At 35.3% G+C, this 25,557-nt stretch overlaps 1 protein-coding gene across 1 annotated transcript in view; it reads right to left on the bottom strand.

The window, feature by feature from the left end:
* S1P (membrane-bound transcription factor site-1 protease) overlaps positions 1 to 25,557 on the bottom strand; it is a 55,674-nt gene that overhangs the window by 8,486 nt on the left and 21,631 nt on the right. The window contains exons 9-14 of the mRNA XM_089649906.1: positions 22,674 to 22,838; positions 20,253 to 20,458; positions 13,151 to 13,356; positions 10,932 to 11,130; positions 9,804 to 10,333; positions 8,823 to 9,023 (exon numbers count right to left, since the gene is read on the bottom strand). Of these exons, the coding sequence (XP_089506032.1) occupies positions 8,823 to 9,023; positions 9,804 to 10,333; positions 10,932 to 11,130; positions 13,151 to 13,356; positions 20,253 to 20,458; positions 22,674 to 22,838 (1,507 nt within the window). The remainder of the gene's footprint in view (positions 1 to 8,822; positions 9,024 to 9,803; positions 10,334 to 10,931; positions 11,131 to 13,150; positions 13,357 to 20,252; positions 20,459 to 22,673; positions 22,839 to 25,557) is intronic.

Raw genomic sequence — 25,557 nt, 5'->3', positions numbered from 1 at the left:
GTCCCCCCATCCAAATTGCGCATGTGGCAATACTGACCAGACTGCCAAGCACATTCTGTGGCATTGTGAGATTTTGACGGATGCAAGAGAAGAAATGTTGAATGGTCTAAACGTCATCACAAGACCGGTATAGAATGCCGATCTCGTTTCGAACAAGGTGAACCCAAGTTTCGGTAGAGGGATGGTCTGATCTTTGAGTCGCTGATTAGATTAAAATCATTCATAGTTTAAGGTGCCATGTGTGACTGCTTCTGGTTCCCTTGGTTAATTCTTTTCTTGCTCTTATATTACCTTCGCTATGATGTCTGTTTTTGTTTTTTATTAATGTTTGCATTCACCAATGCATTATATATTTGATTTTTTTTCTTGTTGTTTTATTTTTAATTTTTGTTTGCTAATGCTGTTCTTCTCTTCACGGTATCTGTTTTTATTTTGATTGTTATGATTGCTTTTATTTCAGCAGGATTCTATGCGACACTGACCCCATGAGCGATGGTAGTGATGACACCATCGCACAATCCGTCATAATGAAATGATTGTATATGGCTTGCTTTAAATTTAAATTAGTTTTATTTGAGTTTTTAATTATCTTTGCCTTTTTACAACCCTTTTTGGGTGTGAAATAGACCTCGTCCCTGCCTAATCAGACGCATCCCACACCGGACAAGTGTTCATACGGAGTCGAAAGCGCCTCCCACACCGCCATGTGCGGGCTTGAGGCCACGCTCACTTAGTTCCTAGGGTCTTCGGGCACCGCCCCAACCTTCGCACATACTTTTTCTTCAGGGCATAATCAGGTAATCCGGCAGAGGGGCGTGTAGTTGTTCTTTGTGTACGGACAGACCGATCGCCATGCACATTCTCGATGGGACTGCCAGTGGATGGGTGTAATACTCTCTGGTAAAATTTATATATGTTCAAATGTATATTCTTACAATGTAAACATGAATGTATGTAATCTGTTTTCTTTTTCATTTTAATTCTTGTTTTTGTTTTCTCTACAGATGGCGTAGTCTTTAAGCAGCTATTTCGTCCATTATTATTTTTACGTTTATTTTATTTTCACTATACCTGTACATAGTATAATACTGCTAATTGTGTTTTTGTGTATATTGTAGGCATCCTGCAGCCTAACCACTATGCAGGGACATTGGGGTCTAGATCATTTTTATAATAAATGTAGTCATTTAAACAAAAAAAAAAATTAGTCCCTTGTGGGAGCCCTGAAGGAGTAACCATCTGTTACTTATACCAGGGCGGTAAGCAGTGGATAACCTTCAGATCACGTCGGGGTCACCACTTTGGGGATTTGGCAAGGAGACTATAGATTAAAATTAATCTATATATACATCAATATATTTATACTATATTTAAACAGACAATATATATAAACCAATATTTCATTTCATCTTTTACAGACTTTTTTTGGTTTAGTAAATTAATTGACTTTAATCATTTTATCAGGAAATTGTTGTGGTTTTGATTTTATAAGTTTCTTGTTTTGATGGCAAGTTTTGTTAACGCTTTTCAGTCAAGTGTTTTTCCTAATGCAAAAGGTGTCAAAAACAAGTTGTGAGATGACTCCGGACCGATGACGATGACACCAGGTGTATGTGGCGATGTGGCGATGACGGCGGTAGAGTGGTCAAGGCGATAAAATCGGTGGCTCGACACCGCGTTGGTGGAGTCCGGACTTGAGGATATGTTCAGCACTGGGGATAACATGGAGTCTTCTGGGTACTCCAGTGTGCAACAGGATAGCCGAAGGTATGATTGACCTGGTCAGCAGATGCACGGGAGATGCAGGCCGGCGACAATGTCCCGGGGCCGAGGCGCAGACCGGCAAAGGTGTCGCAGAGTCTAGGTGCATGAGGAACGCAGGCTAGGGAAGATATCTGGGGCCAGGGCGCTGATGTAATCCCGAGGGAGTCCATGATAATCCATAGCCTCTCCTATAAAATCCGTGCAGAGCCGGGCGTAGGTGAGTAGGTCCGTTGTCTGTAGCGGCGCGGTGAGGTTGAAAGCGGGCGCGGCGTTTGCCGGCCATAGCGGCCGCTCAGTAGGCAGCCGGCGCTCGCAGCGTTCGCAGTTTGGTTACTTGTAACTGCTGATTATAGAATTACTGACCACGTCTCGATGCGACCCGTTTTATAGGCGCCCGGTGCGTCAATAATCTTCCGGCGCTTGCTAGTATCGTATCTAGAGAGTTCTAGCTAAGATGCTTTTTGCATGGGCGAACATTCTCGAATATTCTAGTAGCATAGGTACACTATCTACTGTTTGATTGTTTTCATCTGGATGGATTATTATGTATATATTTCCCTCCCACAGACGGTCCAACACCTGCTTTGCTCATTATAATGCTACGTAATCATCACTCAACCGCCCGTCAAGATTCTCTTCAGGAAAACTTTGCAACTGTGGAGTTTTGAATTAGTCTATCTAATGTGTGTTTCTTACCAATGTTGTCGAATTATCTTCAAACTGCTGCCTGAGATTCATGTACTATCAAGTAGTTTTGCTCTATCAGCTAAGTAGATATTAACATCGAAATATATAAGAAATGGCCCTAAGATATTTGTCCTGGATAGCTTATGTTTCAATAGTTAGTTTTCCGAATGTAGCGACATAAACTATATATATTTTACAAAAACCAATATTTCATTTCATCTTGTTACAGATTTTTTTTGGTTTAGTAAATTAATTAACTTTTATCATTTTATCAGGAACTTGTTGAGGGTTCGATTTTATAAGTTTATTGTTTTGATGGCAAGTTTTGTTAACGTTTTTCAGTCAATGTTTTTCCTAACGCAAAAGGTGTAAAAACTTTTGAGATTAAACTTGTCTTAGGTGTTGACTGCTTTTGGTGTCGTATGTACTTGTCACAAAATCTTAACACAATCAATTTCTTAGTAGAGTAATTTCACAATTATGAGATCCTTTACTAATACTTTTGTGTTCGTTTGACGTACATCATGTGCTGGATGATAGTGGTCAGTAGCGTTTAGGCAGGTCACATGCTAAATCAAATCTTGTCAAAACGAACCCTTTTTACCAAAACTATATTAAGTTCGCCAAGTTATATTTTTTCTTTAATTGTTATGATGGCAAAACTTGAACATGGTATTCCTTTGCTACGACAAACCAAAAAATATAATACTAATGTGATGGAACATTTCAAAAACTTATACCCGATTCAATTTTACTTTTAAATAAAATTGCTTTTCAAACCAACGTGATGAGAAAATATTAAGTAATAATTCGTTAAACTTAGTGATACAGAAAAGTATTCTGAACACCTAGCCACGAGGGCAGCCATTTTACATTAACGCAGCCGTTCTGCATCTGGACAGCTATGGCTTTACTCATTATTCAAGAATTGTACGCTTAAATAAGTTTACGTACTTTTGAGCGAGGTTAATATGAACCATCCTACATTCGAGGATCTTATAATGGTGAAACTTCTCTATTGTTGTGATTTTTCATGTACGCTTAGACGATGGAGACACAAATCTATTTTGATCTGCTACAGTAACATTATTTGATGTGAAACATCTTTTCGCACGCCTAGGGGGGTAAAACTGACTCTAGCTTAGCAAGACGGGACGACGTTCTTGCATGGAATGACTCTTCGTTCCGCCAGCTTCGTCACTCATCAGCCCTTTCTGCCCGGCCGCCAAGACACTGTGCAATATATTCTGTTCTCACTAAAATTGCCAATGATGATGAATGTGTAGTATATTTATTTGTGTATATTTTAATAATGACAAAATAATTTCGAGTTTGTATTACCCAAACCAGAACATTTATGAGAATTATTTACGTGATGCATTATCCAAGCGATAACGTATTGCAATTTATAAAATGAAGAATTAGGTACTAGAGATGATACAAACGTTTTAAGGTTGCATGTTTTGATTTCCGGTATTTCTTTGACAGATTGATTGGACACAGCTGAACACGGCCAGAGTGCTATTGGTTGACAAAGCCATTGTGGTACCGTAAACCACAAAGGGTGTGAAATAATCTGCTGGGAAAAGCCCTCTTGAACCAGAAACAGCAGAATTTTCCCCGAGACAACATGCTTCCAAATATTCCAGGTATTTGTACAACCCAATTAGCGACAAATGTTTTCAATAAATGGGGCAGCTTTTTTAGCTACGCTTGTACAATAGTCAAATCTGTAAATAGAAAAACATTTTCTATCTGTTCGACAAATTTTACAGATAGTAGAAAGCATCTAAATTCTGAGGCACCCGTGCCATGTGTCCCAGACACTCATATTCTTGTATAAATTACTTGCTAACATGGGATACCTTTTAAAACGAACTTTGTTCAGTCGCAATTCAGCTAGTTTGAACGAATTTTGAGAAGGCATAATTTCAGATTTTGTTAACAATGGGACAACATACCTACCATCATTTCAGAATAGTGATTTGAAGCGTAAATTGTTTCGGCTAATTTGTCTCCCGGATTATTCGTCACAATTGAAGGTGTTTCTTCAATTTCCCAAAAATTTCTAAGAGTATTGCTTAAAGAATTTGTTTTCACAAACAAAGATGAAGATGTTTGAAATGACTATTTTTTTAACAAAAGCTATATTTTGCCCGACATGTAATATGATTCATCAGCTAATTTTAAATTATTAACTTTTGACATCACACTCAATGGTAAATCATATGACGGATGATCAGAAGTTATTTCTGTAATTAAAACAGTTCAACTTTGAAGAATAGACCTGTTTTTATTTTGAGGTTTTACAAAACATTTTGTTATACTATGACAAGAATTTATACTTCAATTACCTAAACCAGTGCTTTAATTGACAAACCCAGACACTTAGCACATCTTTCCGTAATCAAAGAGACTTGGCTCCCACAATCCACGACAGCGCATATAGGTATATAATTGATATATTTATTTATTGCCGCGGAACCATTGTTGCTGACAGGGTTGCACCTGAAATATTGTGTTTGTTTTCGCCCGATGGTTCGGCGGCAATATGCAACATTGAATGGTGTTTTTTATTACAAACCTGGCATGTAAATTTTGATACAAAATCTTTTACATGCTGCTATTTCCAACAATTTAAACAATAGTTTTAATTTTTAATTTTGTCCCTCCTTTATGGGGACATAAAGATGTAAAAGATGCACATTTATAACTTCGACATAACGGACAGTGAATGTTATTATCCTTATAGGCAGATAACAATGTTTTAAATAAAACCTTTTTTCTCTTTTGGAGATGACATTTCTAAAATATGCGATTGATTTCTTAGAAACTCGAAAATAGAATCCAACCCTGGAATCTCTTCACCGCGCAATTTCGATTCAAATCGACATTTAGTTGTCAGATCCATCAATCGTATTATAATATGACATTTGAAATAAAAAATTTCATCAACATAAAGCATGAAAAGAATTCTAGAATCTTGATATTGATTTACCAGAATATTCCAGGCTATGTCAATACATATATATAAATCCCAGTGCTGGCCCTGTAATTACTGACAAAAGATAATGGTACTTTTCTATATTAGTATGTATTTGCATTGCTGTCATATATAAGAATTTTAAGGCAATGCACTACGTCATGTAATATTTTGAATCGAGCCGCCATCAACAACACTCCTTACCTAGATGGCGATAAGGGTTAAATTCCCGCTTAACACCATCCAGCTGTTTTGATTTAGGCAAGAAAAAAACATGGCCAAAAGGTGCCTTTTATTTTATTTTGTGGATGTTCAGGCATAAATATTTAAATGTTTTCCAATAATTTTATAAATAACTTAATTTGCCACATTATACAATAAAACCATAGCCGAAAATGAGTTTGTAAGTAGAAAATTTTAAACTTTAAAGCAGTTTTCATAGGCCTTATAAATTATTTTTTCTGGGCTTACAAAAAGACTTATGTAAAAAGTACTCGATTATTTCAAAGGCCAAGATATATTATACTCGCGGTATTTATTTAAAGCATCTGAAACATTTCTAGGTGACCAAATTTTCAAACCAAAAACACATGATTTTGCATTACTACGTAGTGCATCTCCTTAAATAAGGAATGAAATGAGCACCAACTTTTAACTACACTATTAAAAGTGGGTAGCTTTATCACTAGTGCACGAATCATCAATCTCGTTTGAACTATTTTAAATTCTTGTAACCAAACTTTTATCTTTTCACATCTAGCAAGAAACGCATCCTTTTTCTTACTTTCATAATTTTTTTTTTTTTTTTTTACATTTGTTGATAAGAATGTGACCTTACTGGGGTACTCAGTTCTAAGGTCACATTGAACTTGGTAAGTTCTGTGAATTATAAATTGTATATTTGGACAAGTTTTTTTAGCATGTCAATTTTTTTTAAAGTAATTTTTGTAAACGTTCAAAACATAGAAGAGAAAAATTATAAAGTGAAATAATGGAAGAAAAACATAACATTACACAAGTAAAATGTATAGTTGTAAAATACAGAAGAAAAACAAAACAACGTTAATCTTTGTTAGGTTGCAACATTTTATCTATATTCTTCCTTCCCGTGTCCATAATCCATATCTTAATACATACTTCTTTTGAATTCGGTTATTTTTTTAATGGTTTTTATTGCAAGAGGGACGATATTAAATTGTTTTATAGAGAAATATTGAAAATTTATTGAAATGTATGTTGTAAAGTTATCAGGGGTTTTGAAATGCATAAATTAAAATATTCAGGGAATTAAAAACATAGCCTGTAGGGGTTCTGATTGGGACTCTAAGTAAAATTTTCAAAATTGTCTTTTGTCTGTGGGGACTGCTTTTAGAATGGAATCACATGAACTTCCCCATCCGATAAGACCGTATTGTAGATGAGATTGGCCTAAGGTGTAATAAATTTATTATTGAATCTGTTCTAAATATCAATTTATTTATTATGGGTTTAGGCGCAAAGAAGTGTTAAAAATTAGCTGAAATTTTTGTGGTTATTCCAAGACGTGTTCAAAATTGATAAAAAATTATTCAATTTTACAATAAATTAACAAATATTATATAAATGCCTTAGGAATATATGAATCGTAAAGTTTTCCAGAAATGCATGATAAATACCTATGAAAACGATGTTAAAAATATTGAATAAAGTTATATTTTTGTGTGTAAAAAAAGTGACTCTTTAATAAGTCATAAAAAAAATGTATCAACAAGATGAAAAGTGAGAGTTTTATTGAAAATATTCTAATGAAAAGGAATGTTTATGTATTTGTAATAATTTTGATTGATTTTGTATAAACTCGAAAATTGAATCCAACCCTTTAACCGGTCAGCAACGTAAGCAGATATACACGATAAAATAACGATAGCAGTCAAGTACAATAAGCGTGTTTACACGTCAACGCGTGTGTTTCCACAAAAATCGTCATAACTCCGTTATTCTTCTAGTGACATCCCTAAAACAAAAAGTAGAATATTCGTATTGAATGAAGCTTCACATCTCTATTCAAAGTTATCCATAGAAACCCGTAAAAAGACCTACTCAGTGGAAGCAAATTTTACCCGCCAAATCGTAAAACGACGCCAAGAAAGCCGTTTGACGTGCCGACCCGCCTCGCAAGTTTAATTATTTTTTTAAAAATATATTTTGTATGAAATGGTCAAAAAGTGAAGTGACAGAATTGTTTATTGTACATTTGTACGATGAAATAAGTGTTTTTTTTTTACATTATCCGTGATTTTAGTATCGTTTTTACATAAAACATTACAGGTGAGTCATTTTTACAATTTTTTCATGTTTCCATTCTAAATTTAAATATTTACAAATGTTAATATTTATTTATGATACAACAATTTGAAAGCCTATTTTGTAACCTTTCTAAAACAGTTTTTACTATTCGGCTCCGTTCAGTAATGTTTCATTTATAGAGCTTTGATTGTGAGGCGGTAATAACACAACGTTTTCGTGAAATTGACATTTCGATAAAGACATTTTAGCTTCAAGTTCGCGAAAAGTCGGAGGGGTTAAACTCTTCACCAGGAAATTTGGATTCAAATTAACGTTGAGTTGTCGGATCCATCGATCGTATTATAATATGACTCTTTTTGTAAACATTTGAAATTACGGATTTCATCAACATAATTCGCAATGATTCCTAATTCTGACTGTTTAACACCAGTAATTGTTCCTCAATATCGTTTTGAACTATTTCAAATTCTTGTAACCAATAGCAACAAACATATCCTTTTTCTTAATATCATCGTTAATTTTTTTTTTTTTTAAAGATTGTGTCCTTACTGGGTACCCCGTGCTATGGTCACATTGTACATGGTAATTTGTGTGAATTATAAATTGAAAATTATAATTATTGTAATTAATACACAGAAAGATTATTTTACCTAGGTTTTTTTTATGAAGTAATGTAAGAGAACAAGTATAACACACGGGAACAATTGGGAATTTTGCACGTGAAAATATGTTTGCTCAACAGTTCGTATTTGATGTAATCAACATGTAACAGGTTAAGTAATTAACAACCCAAAAAACCAACAGATAAGAAAAAAAGTGAACATCTTAAATGCAATTTAAAAAAAAAAAAGGAAATGTAGATACCAACTAGATTTTTTTTGGCAAAGGAATAAAATGAAGTAATGTAAGAGAACAAGTATAACACACGGGAACAATTGGGGATTTTGCACGTGAAAGTACGTTTGCTCAACAGTTCGTATTTAATATAATCAACATGTAACAGGTTAAGTAATTAACAACCCAAAAAACCAACAGATAAGAAAACAGTGAAAATCTTAAATGCATTTAAACAAAAAAAAAGGAAATGTAGATTCCAACTTACCTTTAAAGGATTCTTTTTGCTGCAATAGGTGATGCTGTCTATAAAGTGAAGCTGTGAGGGAAGGAGTATTGTTCAAAAGCTGGCCTTTGATGATGTCGAGAGTTGGGCAGGCGGGGAGGGGTTGTGTCACCAGACCCAGGGTGTTTTCTAAAACTTTAGAGTATTTGTGCAGTTGGTTGCCTTCCATACGCTGAGGTAGATCTAAAATAATACAAATAATAAAAAAAAATTATTGTTAACAGAAATTAAATAGTGAAAATAAAAAATTCTGGGACTGACAAAAATGTTCAGATGTCATGTTTACAGTTCCGCTTTGAAATGGTAAAGAGTATTCAAGAGATTCATGTAAAGAGATGCCATAATGCTAAGTGTACAGCACATGTACTCCACGGCGGTTTCACCAAAATTGTGCGAATAAAAATATTGGATGGGGAGAGAGTATGAAAAAATTGTAAGCCCTGTAAAGGTGGTACAAATATTCATTCTTTTCCTTTTCTTTTTTTTTTAAGAAAGACAAACATACCCAGGTTACGAATAACCTGACAATATTTGAAAATCTCCTACTAGCACCAAAGTAAACAAAAAATATTTTTTGTGTTTTAAAAGAAAAAAAGCCATCGCAATAATGACAAGCACACAAAACGACCATCACCAAAATATTCACACCAGCCAAAGGGATAACTTCTACAGCGCAGTGCCTAGAATACTGACTGAGGAAAGGAGCTGTAAAGGTACTGCAAAAATTAAGCCCCCCGCAACATCAGTTTAGTTTCTTTTGTGTCCCCTCGTAAATATGAGTCAAAATTTCAAATGGTTTTTATATACATAAATAAATCCTAAAAATCATTTCGAAAAGAACGTCCAAAAAAAAAAACACCGCCTTAAATTATTATTCTGGACGTCACAGACATTCATGACACATAGTAAAAAATATAAATGTTTTTCTGTGATTTTTACAGATAAACAATATTCAATAAGTACCTGAAGGAATGATGTTGACTTCTCGGTGAGGAATATTATGATCAAGAAACAATTTAGGGAGATGACCTGTCGAGGTGTAACCCAATATTGCATCGAGCATCCAAAAGCATGCCTTTTCTATGTGGCTACTATCCAAACAGTTGGAATCTCCGTAGATCACAACTCTGCCAGCAGTCTTCATAATATTCAAACTCTGATTGTTGAACACGGTAACATTCTCCAGATTGCTGCCGTAGGTGTGTCCCTTCGTTTGGAGAAGGCCCAGGATGGGAACATTGATGACTTCTTCAGCAGCCTTTGTGTCCTTAGCCTCGGCTGCAAGGAGCTGAGTTCCTTGGTCCATGAGCGGCGCTGTGAGCAGAAGACCATCGAAGGGGAAGGTATGTATGTGTGTCCCGCTGGCGTAATACATGGAATGGTCACCCCACTGGAAGTTACCGTGGAATACACGATCTCCCAGTGCAATTTGGAACACGCTCAAAAGCTCATTCAATGCAGGTACATTTGCACCCCCAGTTTCTGGCATCCACCTGAAACAAGATTAAAACCAATTTAAAAAGAATTAATATTTTGGATAAACATTAATATGGTGAGGGATCACAGCCAGTAAATAATAATTGTGAAGGAGGCTAAATCCAACCCTACGACATAGCGCTGTGATGATAAATATACAGTGAAACCCACATAATATAGAATTATAATTGGCAAATATTTTTTTTCCATTCCCTTGGAAAAATCTTATAAGAAAATATATATGTATTTATAAATATAATATTTTCACACCAACAAAGTAATAAATTAATCTGAATTGTGTATGTAATACAATTACTATAATATATTAATTTATTCTATAAACTTCACCCGCCATAACACTGGAACTTCCCTAGCATGGCGGGCTAAATAATTTTTTTTTTTTAAATAAAGTTTATCTTACATATTTGAAGATTGTTACGACCAATAGTCATATGTTGGCTGTCTTTAGATTGTTGAATTGTGTTGTTGTTGAATTCATAATTTGACACCGAAGAAGAAAAAAAATATATCCAGACTTTCTTTATTATAAATTTAGTAAGACTAATAAATAATTATAAAATTAAATCTATAAACTAAAATAAATAAAACACTCACCACTGACGGGTATTCTCATCGTAGAATCGGACTTTCCTCATGACTGTGGTATTGTACCAATCGGCGAACACAACAACTGATAGACCACTGTCCACATCCCTTTTGATCTTGGCGATTTCTTCAGGGAAATATTCTTCCTCTGGGTCAACCAATAGCAATGTGCCATATTGGCTGGCATCCAAACAAGTAAGAGGAGACCCTGGAAATAATGGGTTTGTTTATACGTTGTCATCCATATTATGTAAAAGTTTTTATTTATCCTATATTGGACAACTTTATTCTTTAGACTTATGTCGTTAATAGTTTTATTTATGTATTCGAAAATGAATGGCCTTTTTGCATTCATCGATTTCCCAACGGTCAGTTATCTGATCGGTGTCCATAAATGCGATGGCGATCGCATCTGGTCTTTTGTTTTATAATAATTGTTTTTTTTTTAAATACATATTTTTATTTATTTATGTTACAAGAATAGTTACTTTATGAATTTTATACAAGTTCCTTATGATAATAAACAGTTCTAAGGCCTTATTGGTTTCTTTTTTTGACCAAATAAATGATAAAGCATTTAAAACTGAATGCTATGGGCTACTTTGCAATTGTCATAACGGCCCCTTAGAGTCAAAAAAACGTAACTCAGTTTTTTATCGATTCTGAGTTACGGATGGTAAAATGAATTACTATTTTATATTTAAAAGATGGTTCAGAAGCACAAAATACCATCCTTTAACTAAATGAGAAGAAATTATTAATATGTTTCGTTTGTTTAAAAGTATACAACACTGATTAATTGAGAACTATGTTTTCTTGCTCTCCTGTAAAGTAGAGAAAAATGAGATACGTTTTTTTGACCCTAAGGGGCCGATAAGCTACTGAGCTTCGTACCACTTTCAGAGTAGAAGTGCAATAACCACATCTACAAAGTGTACTTTTTTAAGGAAAATAATTTGAATTGATATTGTCAGGCAAAGTTGTAGAATTCGACCAACCCTTTTTTTATGATGTTAATGATAGTATTAGCTGAACAGCCAACTTGTTTCAGAAATTAAGTTGTGTAGGTACCTAATAGTTTTTGTTTCCAATTGCTTCAATATTTCCTTACACAAAATATATTAATTAAAATGGAAGATTCATTATCACCAACATGCTGACCCAATTTCAACATTATAAAAAGACGATGTTAGTTGGTTAAAACGATCAACTGCTCCCATAAACTTATTATAGTCTGATATATTTTTGGACAGGGTATATTATATTTTTTGTCTTACTTGTTTTTGATGAAGAAAATACTTATCAGTGAAGACAAATCCACCTCAACATGAATAATTCGTATTGGGAAGAACTTGTAAAAAGTATGCATGGAAGGCACACAATGCCTTTGTTTCCGCCATTTAGTATTCTCATTTGAAAAAGAAGTAACTTCTGGTGATTGTGTATTAGGAAAGTTAAGGTCCTTATCTGAACCAGCTTCCATAATCCTTCCAATATGAGTAGGATTTGCTACCGCATCGACGGAGATAAATAATGTATTTGTTCTCCGCCCTAGTGCAATGTTTCTTATGGCGAGAATATATTTGTGAGACGAAACGCGAGCCGATCCCCGAATTATGGAAAAGGAACGAAGCAACAGCAAATGGCGCGATATCCCGCCTGCGGTTGCTTCGTTCCTATCCCATAATTGGAGGTTCGCAAATATATACGCATTACAGAAGTTCAGTTCACTCTTTAGAAAGGATTAGTGCAGGCATAGATCAGTTCTAAGAATGATGTTAGTATGTTTCTTACTAGGCAGGTATCGACAGATTTTGCAACAATATACTCTTAACATCATCTCAGTGAGAATTTTTCAATCAGTACCGCTGAAGGGGTGAAGCCAGACTTAACAGGTGAAGCCGGACAACCGGATATTTTTTCATGTAACGAGTATATGGAGTATATGCGGAGTATATGCGGAGAGGGGATAACGCTGTTCTGTGTCAAGAGTAAGCTCTAAATGGGATGTCTTTATGCAAGTTTGTTGTGGCTTTTGTTGCTCAAGTTATTATTAAATATATAATAGCAGTTCTACTAAACCTTTGGGGATCTCAAATTTCAATCATGTTCAACAAACTCACGCTAAGGACGGTTAAATGCATACATCTTTTTTTCCCTTTGCTTTACAATTTATTTGGCAACATTAATTGGTCAACTTAATGAAGAAAAAAATAGTTATTAGTTACCTAGAACTTCAACATAGTATCCAGCATTCCGAAGGTTTTGGTAGAGATCCTTGAAGTTGGTGTGGATGTGATCAGCGTTCCAATCCAAGGGATCATTTTTCACTCGTAGATTATCCCTGGGGAAATATCCAGGAGGATAACGAAGACTATGAAACTGGTCCCAGACGATCCGCCTGTGTCGTGGTGGCTGAGGAATAATCTTGGCTCTGAAAACAAAATATTTAATTCAATAATTGTAAATTCACTTTTTGGAATCATTTTAATTAAGTTTACACTTGTTATTACTTAGTTTTACATTTGCTTTGGTTCTGAAACACATAGATAAGTTTTATTACATTAGTGGTCTGAACAATTTTTTATTTTTATTTAATCAAAATATTGTAGAAGAAAAATTATATACATAAAGAGAAACCGTAAAGTAACAGTTTAAAAATACTAACATAAATCTTCAGTGCACAGGGTTTTAAAGTCCCCACTGTCTACTAGACCATTATTAGTTTGGCAATCTATCTATACAAATAAAAATGTAAATGTTCAAATCAAAATCAAAATTTTGACACAACTTTACATTCGATTGTTGGACAAACATGCTTTTTTGAAAAACAGCGCCATTTGTTGGATATAAAAGCAACATGTGCTATTGTTTCTCTATCTGCACAGACACCACAGCAACGCATGGTGGGGTACAGATAGTAAATAATAAATTCTCAAAGTAGGTATTAATTTGGGAGGTGGCCTCCTGTGTGGTTCTGAGTAAAAAAAAAAAAGTATGAACAAATTGATGCTGGAAAGAAAAGAGTGACTAAAATGCCACACAGGGTGAATATGAGTTATATATACAGTCCAGCTCAGTATTTTTTCTGTGACCATTGGTCCTAGTTTCATTGCGATCTGAGTCCTTTTATTTTATTTATTATTTTATTTACGCCCTAATGGGCTTTTACATGAAAATATACATTTACATTGATTACAATAATTGAACATAAGAAGATAAATGGAGTTAATTGTAAGAAAGCAACACATATAATAAAATTTTGTGCAAATTAGCAAAACACTAATAAGATGGATTCAATATAAAATATACCCAAGCATGAAATAGTAAGTAAAAGAAAGTTCAACATAAAAAGTAAGTAAGTGGGTGTGTTTAAACCCAGTATTAATTGTGAGTTTAACAAATCGATAAACCAATATAAATTAGAGTGTAACTTACTCGTGAGGTAAAGAACATTATAACAGAGATTTAAAAAAAAAAAAAAAAAAAAATAACAAAATAAGAGTTGCACCTGTAAAAAGCAAAAACTAATAGAATTTAGCAATATCGACATGAATAAGAAATAATAAGATCTGAGATGGAACATAGTGTTATGTATAAAAAGTAGTTAGTAGGTATATGCATACAATTATAAGTGTATAGTAGAGCAAATAAAAAACAAACAAAAATGGATATAATTTACTTGAAAGGTTTCGAATGGGAGAAGATGTAATAAAATTATTAAAGCTATAAAAGTTAATTATTAGCCGATAGAATCGAAATAAGTTGCCTTTTAAAGCACACAAAATTGTCAAAACCAAACATATCTATAAGTTCACAGTATTTATTCGCAAGGTTGTGAATTCTAGGAATTGGTGAAAAAATAGAATAATTAGTGTTGAGGTTCTTGTTAAATTTAAAAGTATCTTTACTGCGAGTATGCCTAGCAGGAACATTAATGCAAATAAGTTCCAACAAATTAGGGCTGTCAATTAAAGATTTAATAATTTTGAATAAAAATAGCAAATCAATTAACACTCTTCTATCAGATAATTTAAGAAGTTTAGTTTCAGCAAGCAAGTTATTGTAATTTATAAATTCGATTGGAATTTTCATTTTAAAATTAATGTACCGAAGGAATTTATTTTGTACCTTTTCTAATGATTGAGAATGGACCTTGTAGTACGGTGACCATACGGTGGAATTGTATTCTAATTTGCTTCGTACTAACGAGCAATACAGATGTTTTAATGTTGACATACTTTTAAAATTTGCTCCCATTCTCAAAATAAAACCTAGTATTCTCATCGCATCGCTTGTTATTTCATCGATGTGTTCGTTAAACTGTAGACTCTCGTGGAATATAACACCAAGATCACGAATCTGTGATACACGAAGAAGATTAGCACCATTCATAAAATAGGAAAAATTAAGTGGATTTTTGCCTTTGTAAAAACTGATAATCTGGCATTTACCTAAATTTAGTTGCAAATCATTGACAGAACACCACGCACATAGTTTATTAAGGTTCAACTGCAAAATTGCGCGATCGTCATCGTCTTTGATTATTCTGTATATCTTCAGATCGTCGGCAAATAACAGGACTTTAACATTAGTAAAAATATTAACAATATCATTGATAAACAAACAAAATAATATTGGGCCCAAGTGAGATCCCTGTGGTACTCCGCTCGAGGCAGCAAATGTATAAGAAGTAAACGAATCTATCTTGACTGCTAAGTACCTTCCTAATAGATAACTCTTAAACCATTCCAACATGCTCCCTCTTATTCCCAACAATTTTAGTTTACGTAATAATATTTTGTGGTTTACTTTATCAAATGCCTTACTGAAGTCAGTATATATGGAATCAGTTTGATGTGATGCATTAAGGGCATTAACAATATCATTCGTGTACAATATCAAATTGGTAAGAGTAGATCTACCTTTAATGAATCCATGTTGAAGGGGAGAGATGGTTCGATTGATTCGGGATATCAACTTATCTAGTACTAGGCTTTCAAAAAGTTTGGGTAAAGTAGACATTATACATATTGGCCTATAATTTGTTACTTCGCTCTTATTACCTTTTTTGAAAATGGGCGTTAAAAGACTAAACTTCCAAAGGTCCGGGAATACACCTGATGAGAGTGACTTTGTAAATAACTTATGAATAGGATATGACAATGTATGCATACAATTTACTAAAAACCTGGGCGGAACATTATCAGGTCCTGCGGATTTTCGGGAATCAAGACTCTTCAGCTTAGATATAATATCGTCTATGGTTACATTACAGTCAGATATATCAAGAGTTTCAACCAAATCAAAGCACGAAATATTGCTGTCTTCACTTGCATTAATGTAAACGCCGCTAAAAAAATCAGCAAAAAGATTAACAGTTTCCTGAAGATTTTGGGATAATTTAGAATCGAATGACACACTACTAGGTATGTAAGTACCATTTTCTTTTTGGGATTTAACATATTTCCAAAAGAAATTTGAGTCGTCCATGATAGAGCCTTCGACATCACTAATGTAATTTTTGTAACATTTTGCGGAGAGCTTATTGCACTCTGCCCTCAATTTTTGAAACGCAGTATAATCGATGGCCAGGCGACTTTGTTTGAATCTCTTATGAGATAATTTTTTGAGGTAAATTAAGTCTATCAGGTCTTTTGAGAACCATTTTGGGTATAGAGTTTCTCTGTAAGTCGTTAAAGGAACAAATTGTTCAATTGCAGAATTAACGATGAAGTAAAATTTTTTAAGGTGTACATTAATATCATCGTCGCTATCAAAGAATGACCAGTCAGTCTGTTTAAGGAAATTTGAAATTTTAACATAGTCAGCTTTTTTGAAATTTCGAGTTTCTACTACCTTTTTTACGATAGGAATTGGTTTAAGATTGGACATGCATATTTCTAGTGGTGGATGGTAAACATCGACAGGTAATAGAATTTCGGTACTTCTCACAACACAGATGTCAGACACATTTGACAGTGCCAAATCCAACGTACGACCTCCTATATTAAGAACATTATTACACTGTGTTAGACCTAAGAACAGTGCCATATCTCTAATAACACGAATATTAACATTAGAACAAGAATTGACAGAATTCATATTACACCAATCATAATGTGGCAGATTGTAATCACCAACTAGAAGTAGTTTAGTATTAGGATATTTAGCACAAATTGATTCAACCTCGTCGCAGTGATTGCTGTAGCTTTGGACATCAGAATTCGGAGGTAAGTATGCACATCCCACTATTATTTTACCTCTAGAAGTGTTCACATTGACAAATAGTTGCTCGATGGATGTGTTTTTTGTGGATATTTTTGAAGAACTGAGATTTTTTGAGATAGCAATGGCTACACCACCTCCTCTCGTTTTGGCACTTGTTTTAGAATTCCTATCCATACGGTAGATGTTGAAATTAGGGAAGCCTAATTCGGCGGAATTGATTCCTGAGTCGAGCCATGTTTCGGTTAAAATGAAGATATCACTGCTGATAGTTGCCGCCGAAGTCAGCAACATGGGAAGTTTAGTGCGGATCCCTCTCACATTTTGGTAGTAGCATTTTATTTTTTGTTGTTTCAGTTTTTTGGCGCACATTCAATAATTTTAGGTACAGAGTTCACATATTTGATAGTTATATTGGTTTCACCGTTGTTCTTCCTCGTCTCGAGTTGTTGGCGTAAATCTAGAAGTTGAGTCCTCTGCAATGGTGTTTGGTCGTTACTGGCCTTTATACCGTTTTTCAGTTTTGCGTTCCTGGTCAAAACCTCACGAGCCGAGACAGAGTCATTGAATTCGACCTTAATCGGTCTAATTTTGTTGGACTTTTTTACACCAAGTCTGTACGACTTAACCACACTCGGTATTAATTCATTATTTATATCACTAATCGCTGAAACTACTTTATCGCTGTCCATTTTAATAATTGTTGTTGTTGATTCTGAAATACTTTCGGGAACATTAAATAAAATAATGTTCTTTGACCGGGTTTTTCTTTCCTCGGCCTCTGCGAGCAAATCATTTATTGAAGATGAAGTATTTGTCGGGTTAGTAACAATAGACTGAGTATCCGTTACACTTTTTAATGTTGACAATTCTCCTTCCAACATTCCCATACGAACAGCCATCAATCCTGTGGTTCCTAACAGATCCGTTGTTATCGGGGTAATTTTACCCATTTGCTCCTTCGTAAATTTGTTGCCGGGGTCATTAATAATTTTTATCAGCGAACAGAGTAGATCCTTGGCCTTGGTCATATAGTTAAGAGAGTTCTCGTTTAAATCCATATTAAAATTTATTTAAAAAGAGTTAAAAATATGTTAACTTTATTCGTAATTAGTTTATACACAAACGCCTGTTTCCCGCAAACTGTTTAGCACTATTCAAAAGTGACGACACTTTCGACCAATGGCGATAGTAATGACGGACTGATAATGCGCCTGCGCGTTTGGTATGTTTACCAGTTGAAAATTGTTATTTGGCACCTAAGTCACCATAAATTAGCTGCTATTTTAGGATTCCATCAACTTGTAGCGGTTATGTCACCGCTCCTAGAGTCATCAAAATCATAACCAGACGGCATGTGTTAAAACAGCCGAGACAGCAATTATTCTTTCGAGACTTCAATAATAATATCGGTACCATCATACGTAGACTGCTGACTTGCATATAGGGTGATGCAAACGCCCAGACAATAAACCGAGTCAGCAGTTCTGCGGGTTCGAAGTCCAGACGCTACTCCAACCCGTGGCAGACGAGATCAAAGAAATCGGCAGCTATATAAGCGGTGGAGGACTTGAGTACATCAGTCAGTCATTCATTCCACATCGTTCCAGTGACAACTGGGGGGCCCCGCGCCCCTCCACGAAGGACATATACCCGGCTTCGCCCGTACCATCATGGACTCTACCGGGACATCAACCTAGCGCCTTGTCCGGATCGTCGTCCCTGGCAAGCGCTACTTGGATTACAAGCGCCCTGGTCCCAGCGTCTCTGACCAGCGCTTCTTCCACGCATCATGATCACCACGAGGACACGCAGCTTCCTCACTGGTCACACCGCGCCCGTTCAACCACCTACAAGGTCCACCGCACCTTTGGCCGTCTCGTCAGCACTGGAGTGCCTGAAGACCTACGTTCTTCGCCAGTACCTGACCTTCATCGAGTCCCGGTCACCAGCGCCCGGCGTCGACTCACTGACCCGCGCTTGACCACCACATCATCGCAGCAACCGGAGTATTCAACATCTGTCCTACATCATCTCCTCGTCACCGCAACTGACTCTCAATAAATGTATTATCCTGACTCTTAATAAACACTACAACAACAACATCCATATCTTGCATTGTCTCACTACCAATTCCCATAAACTTAAATGACGTCAAATTCTGTCTTTTTTATTTAAGTGTGACTTAAATCATCTTAGTTCATCACTCTTCCTTTCCAGTATCTTGTTGAATTTGTTTGTAAGCTTTTTTTACCTTCCATGTTTTAGGATAACCTTTTTTCCTTGACATGAAATGACTATGGACATACTTAAGTACATGTCCCCTACAGTAATAAAGTATATAATTCACAGTAATTTTTCCTGGCTTGTTTTAATATTATATTGAGTTTGAAGTTAAATAGGTATTTTTAAAAATCAATAACAATATGTATCACTTAAGCCATTTTTACATTTAAAAAAATAAAAAATTTGTCACTTTAGTTAATTATGCTTGCCACATTTTACAGTTAATTAGGCAAAAAAATCATTTTTAAAATATTCAACATCATTTTGCCTATAAACAGAGTTCCGGGTTCCACGGGCGCTTTAGTTGTCCAAAAATAGTGCAGGCGGATGCACTTCCGTTGTTCAAGTTACGAGTCTGTGGATCGCATGGACGGAACAATTCGAAAACAATTTGAGTCGCGGGGTAAGGGGGAAGATGTACCAAAAAATGCCTAAACCTACTAAAATTCTTTAATGACATATCCCATTGCTTGTCTCATCAAATACCCCAAAAAAATCATAAGTCATTATAACTGCGAAAACATAAAAAAAAAAACAATACTTCATTATGCACCACTTTCAATACTTATCAGTTCAAATGTTAGTCATTCAAGATGGCTAAGAGGCAATTTCCTCTCACCCTAGATTTGGCTTCAATGCCATCCAAACAAAATCGCACTAATGTTCTGTCCAGGATTTTTTAGGTCCACAAAATAAAATAAAAACGTCCCAGGTATCGAAAGTATTGAACATCGCTGGGAAAAGTGTATTGAGCTAAATGGAGACTTTGTGTTTTCTTTGTTAGGTCGGGTACTTCTGGGACTACCTTGTACATACCGTATGGGCAACATGAGGGTGGTGTTGAGGAAGTCGCCTGTGATAGACACGTTGAGATGACCTTGCACCACGCCCTCGAACTGGCGCGCGCTGTGGTGCACCGTGATGCTGACGGCCAGCCAGCCGGACCACGGCCAAAGCGTGTCCACGTGTGACACGCTCACCTGCAACTGCTGGCCCACGTAAGGGTACCAGGTGACGTTCAGCTGAAATCATTAGGTAACATATTACTATTGGTAAGATTGTCTATATTGCCAAGGTCTACGTCATAATCTTACCTGTCTGTCATTATTGTAAACACCCCCCTCACTAATAAATGTGTTTGAAATTTAACACAACTGAGAAACATTTACATATGGTAAACATTTGTTAACCAGTTGTGCAAAATTTAAAACACATTTATTGGTAAGGCCCACAAGAGACTAATTGTCATATTTTATTAGTCATGTATTTTATTTTAAATTAGTTAACCACTGGACCTTATATGCCAACATTATGGTCAATTTAACACTCGCAAGGTTTTGCTGCCCACAATGTGGGCATAGTGAAGAGGTAATTTAAAACATTTATAGCAAATATTTTGACAGTCCCGCGCATTCGAATTTTCGATACATCACTAGTCTATGTTAGTAGTTTCACAGTTTATTATAAGATGTCTCCCATCTTTTCCTAGTTATCTATGGAAATAGCCCAGAATGTTCGATGGTCATTTCTTGATGTTTCATTTTCAAGCTATTTTTGTTGTTGCAATAAATACTTCCATGAATGTTTATTTTGCACAAATTCTTTTGTGTATTGTACATCATTGTATTCGTTATTAAATTCTCTGCTTAATTAAAGTTATAACAAAGTATAAAAATTAAAAATAACACCTGAAAGTGAATTTTAATTTGCATCTGTCAAAATGTTTTATTTTTCGGTGCCGGTTCCAAATTATCGTTAAATGAGAGGTGTAATATTACGACATGTGTTTTTTATATTATTAATTCAGTTAGAGTGATTCATAACAAAGAAAAAGATACAATTTTTATTAATCTAGGATAATTTTTAGTCTGTTAAATTACAATCGAAAAATTATTTGTCAAGTGAAAAACGAACAAGCGATTTTTGCCAGTTTCGTAAGCACATAAATTTTTACTGTTATATTAAAATAGTTATGCATAATGTTATTATAAATATATATTTTGAAACCTTGTTTTTAGTTTTATTGAATTTTAAATACATGTTTACAAAATATCCTGATTTAAGTAACATACTAACGGCCGCTGTTCCCAATCCTAATAATCAAATTCTAAGCGAATCACCACTGCACTACGTAATTCCAACACACAATAATTGCTTAAGCAAGCCGCCCAGTCTAAGCCAGCCGGACAGTTGGATTAGCCATAAGCAATATTTAAGGAAAAAACTAGTTACAAAAAGTGTCGACAGAGTGAAAAAATACCGCGAATCAATGATCAAATGTCACTCTGACATTCGACAGTTGCGTTCCTTTCAGTTTTTTGTGTTGCATTTGTCATTATCATTTTGTGTGAAGTTCTTCGCACGCTTTGCTTTGATTTCCATTTTAAGGTTTGTTTGGGTTTGTTTTGCTGTCGCACGGAGAAAAAACTTACGTCGATCTGTCAAACCAAATGGGAAGTCCCGATTGTGGCATCACGTTCAAGTTGTCACTTTATTTTTAATATATTATATATGTTATTTAAAAAAATATGAAATACCAGTTTATGAATAACGGTATTTAAAAGAAGTAATGTGTATTAATAAGAGCTACAATAATTAACTCTTTAATATTAATTTAACATAGAAAGTTTTTAATTTGATGTCATTTTATTGTCTATGGTAATTTGCGGTAGTGTGTGGGGCTACTTAAGATTTTCAAAGATAAAATGATTGGGAACAACGCAAATCGAACGTTCCCTACAAAATGCTTAAAAATCGCTTGGCTGAGCAAAAACAAAGATTTGAACTTAGATAACGATTAAAAAGTTGGGAACAGCGGCCGTAAACCATTTTTGAAAACAATCAGATGAATTTCACGCGTTTGTGAATTTAATTATTTTTTTATAAATCCTACAAACTTAAGATAAATTACGAAATATAGGTAAATTCATTGGCTTTAAACGACAATTAACAGTCTAAATTTAAAACCAGACTTTGAAAATTCCAGCGCTCAACGCATTTTATCGTAAATATCTTGGCGTTCCAGTGGATAAGAGAATGAAAGTAACATCACTGTCTGCTAATGAAAGTAAACAACATATTGCATAGGCACATTTCAAAAGCTCCACAATCGACATGTATGTTTATACCACATAAAATACATTATTTGGTGAATTTTTTTTCTTATGTCATGGCGGAAAATTATAGTCCACATTATAACCTAAAACTACAATATGCACCATCATAAAAATTACGTACAACATTGCCTGCGACTCCCAGGCCATTCAGGATGGTGACATTGACAATGGTTGGCATTCCCCCGACATAAATGGGCTGTGTGCAGTACGGCCACATGTACTGGCACTCTGTCAGGTCAATGTAAGGGGGGCTCAGGCTGCCTTGGGGCTCATAACCTTTCAGAAACTGCAAATAAAGTAACAAATCACAAATAAATGGCCGATCATGAAAGATTCAACAACACTGTAGCCCGCCCTTTAGGTATGAGGCCACTCACAAAAACGACGCCATACTAATATTATTACATTAGTAATTATTAATATTAGTCATTTTAAATACATGTAAGATAACGAAAGATTTTTTAAATATTTATGTTGAGGTAGCATTTATAGGCCCTGTTAGGAGTTCTACCGAGCCGAACCCTCTGATATGAAAATATCTGGAGTCGGTGAATTATTTTCCCATTTGATCTCTGGTGAGTTGACGTGTTGTTCTTGTATTGTTTTGTATTTATTTTGCTTATATAATGCACTTGCATAATGTTGATTGACTAGATGATCATTTGTGGAAAAGTGTGTGGAAGGGTTTAGTTTTTCCCGTGGGGAAGATTTAACCCGGACATAAAATCGGAAATTTAAACGCTTATAATGAAGAAAAAATTTAACAAACATGGCGTAGTACACATATAAGGTGTTAGTTGCAATAATTACCGCATTTGTAATGTATCTCTCAAGATAATTTAATTAGTTAATAAAGAATGCACATGAAAATAACATTGCTTAATTTATCTAGAATGCATTAATGTCGATATTAAAATTAATGATGTCGTTTTAATTATCATATTAAACTTTAAATAATCTCGGTAGTGTAATTTTCATGTAGTACTTTACTTTATTTTACTTTACACATTTATGTCATTGATATTATCGAGGGCTTAAAATCAAACAACATTATCTACAAAAAAAATGCATATCATTCTGGGCCTTAAAGTTAAACATTTTTATCCACTAAAAATCATACCAATAATTCAAGGGTTTAAAGTCAAAAAATGTTATCTACAAAAATACATACCAATAATTAAGCTTGATTTTAAGGCCTTGAATTATTGGTATGGTTTTGAGCGGAAAACGATGTTCAATGATTTGGATGTTTTTTGTAGATAATATTGTTTGATTTTAAGCCCTCCATATGTACATGTATATATTATATTATTGCTGCAAATTCAAACGCAAATAGCTTATAAAAATAATAAAGGTAAGCATATTATTATTATTTTATCTTTTCAATATCGGTAACTTTACAATGGAACATTATAAAATGAAACACTGTAAATTTGAGTTTTTTTTCTTTTTTTCATATGGACACGAAACAGTTTCAGCAAAACTGTACCTTTGAAAGAGCAGATATAAAATAAAACTTTATATCTGTTCTGAAAGGTACAGTTAGCGTATTTGTTTAAATAAAAGTAACAGTGCTTCAATGAATTACTCTGCTCTGGTTTGTTTCCAAAGCACTTGATACATTATCGCATTATGATTAATGCAGTGATGGATTTACAACAATAATTATAAAATGTATGGTATGAATATATAGCAAGACTATGAGTAATAATGCAAGTAGATATCATATGATTTATAGAAACCTATTAAACTACTTTTAATAAATTTCTTAAACATTCATAATTAAATTTGCTATTATGATAGGAGAAAAGTAGTAGATAATAACTAGGATAGTTGCCAAATATACTATGTAGTTATTTTTGATACTTTCATTGACACTGCACTATTATGTTAATAAATCTTTAAATCATAAAAACATGATCCTTACGTATTTTATATTCCGATCAATTTATTACTTAGTTTTAAAAACTATTAAGTAATATGTAGGGGGCAACCCTACCTTTCTGTGACAACCCTGGAGGTCTTGCACACGGCCCCAACCACCACGTGACTGCGACGACAGCGCCGCCAGGAGGAGAGAACGCGCAGCGTACCACGCCGCCAGAAGCCACGTACCCGTCCCGCGGTCAACAGTTTACTTAACTTAACTTGGCGCTCAGAGCTTCTCCTGAGACGTAAATAAATCGATCGACAATCATTTGTGTTTTCCTTCAAATACCTTCTGATTCCTTCTCCCGACGATCCCGCTATAGGCATTCAATCCCACATTGGTGACCTTCCGACAGTGAACACGCGATCTAGTGAAGTGTAATCATCTGAACTTTCCTCCTGGCGCATTCCCGAGTGCCAAAGAGACGATCACTGCGTCAGGAGTATCAGACGAACATTTACATCAGTTGTTTATTGATTAAGTGAGTGATTTTGTGCAGCAAAAAGATGACGCAACAAGGCGGCAGCGTGCCGCCTGAGCCGACAGATCCCCTCACCCCCGAACCGACCGCCACGGCCGCATCTAAACCCACGCCCGCACCTACCGCCGCGCCGGAAGTGGATCGCGTGGCGGTTCGCATCCCGCCTTTTTGCCCAACGGATCCGGAACTGTGGTTCGCGATGGTAGAGCGCAGTTTCGAGGCGGCAAGGGTGACTGTAGATGCCTCCAAGTTCGGTTTCGTCCTGGGAGCCCTAGATCCAGCTTACGCCCAGGAAGTGCGAGACATAATAGTGGCACCACCGGATATCGGAGCCTACGCTTTGCTCAAGAGTGAGCTCATTAAACGCCTCAGTGTCACGCAAGAGCAGAAGACGAGGAGACTCCTGGAGCACGAGGAACGAGGAGATCGGCGGCCGTCCCAGTTCCTCCGGCACCTGCGCACCCTCGCCGGCAACACAGTGTCTGACGAAGTATTGAGGACTCTGTGGATGGGCCGACTACCTCACAGCACACGGGTGGTCCTCGCCACACAACAGGACACCCCGCTGGATAAAATGGCTAACCTCGCCGATGC

This window comes from Hesperophylax consimilis, chromosome 31 (assembly GCF_061612785.1).
Source record: "Hesperophylax consimilis isolate HC1 chromosome 31, BYU_Hcon_1.0, whole genome shotgun sequence".
NCBI lineage: Eukaryota > Metazoa > Arthropoda > Insecta > Trichoptera > Limnephilidae > Hesperophylax > Hesperophylax consimilis.
Note: the sequence above shows the minus strand (reverse complement) of the source record. Positions and strands in the feature narration are given on the sequence as shown.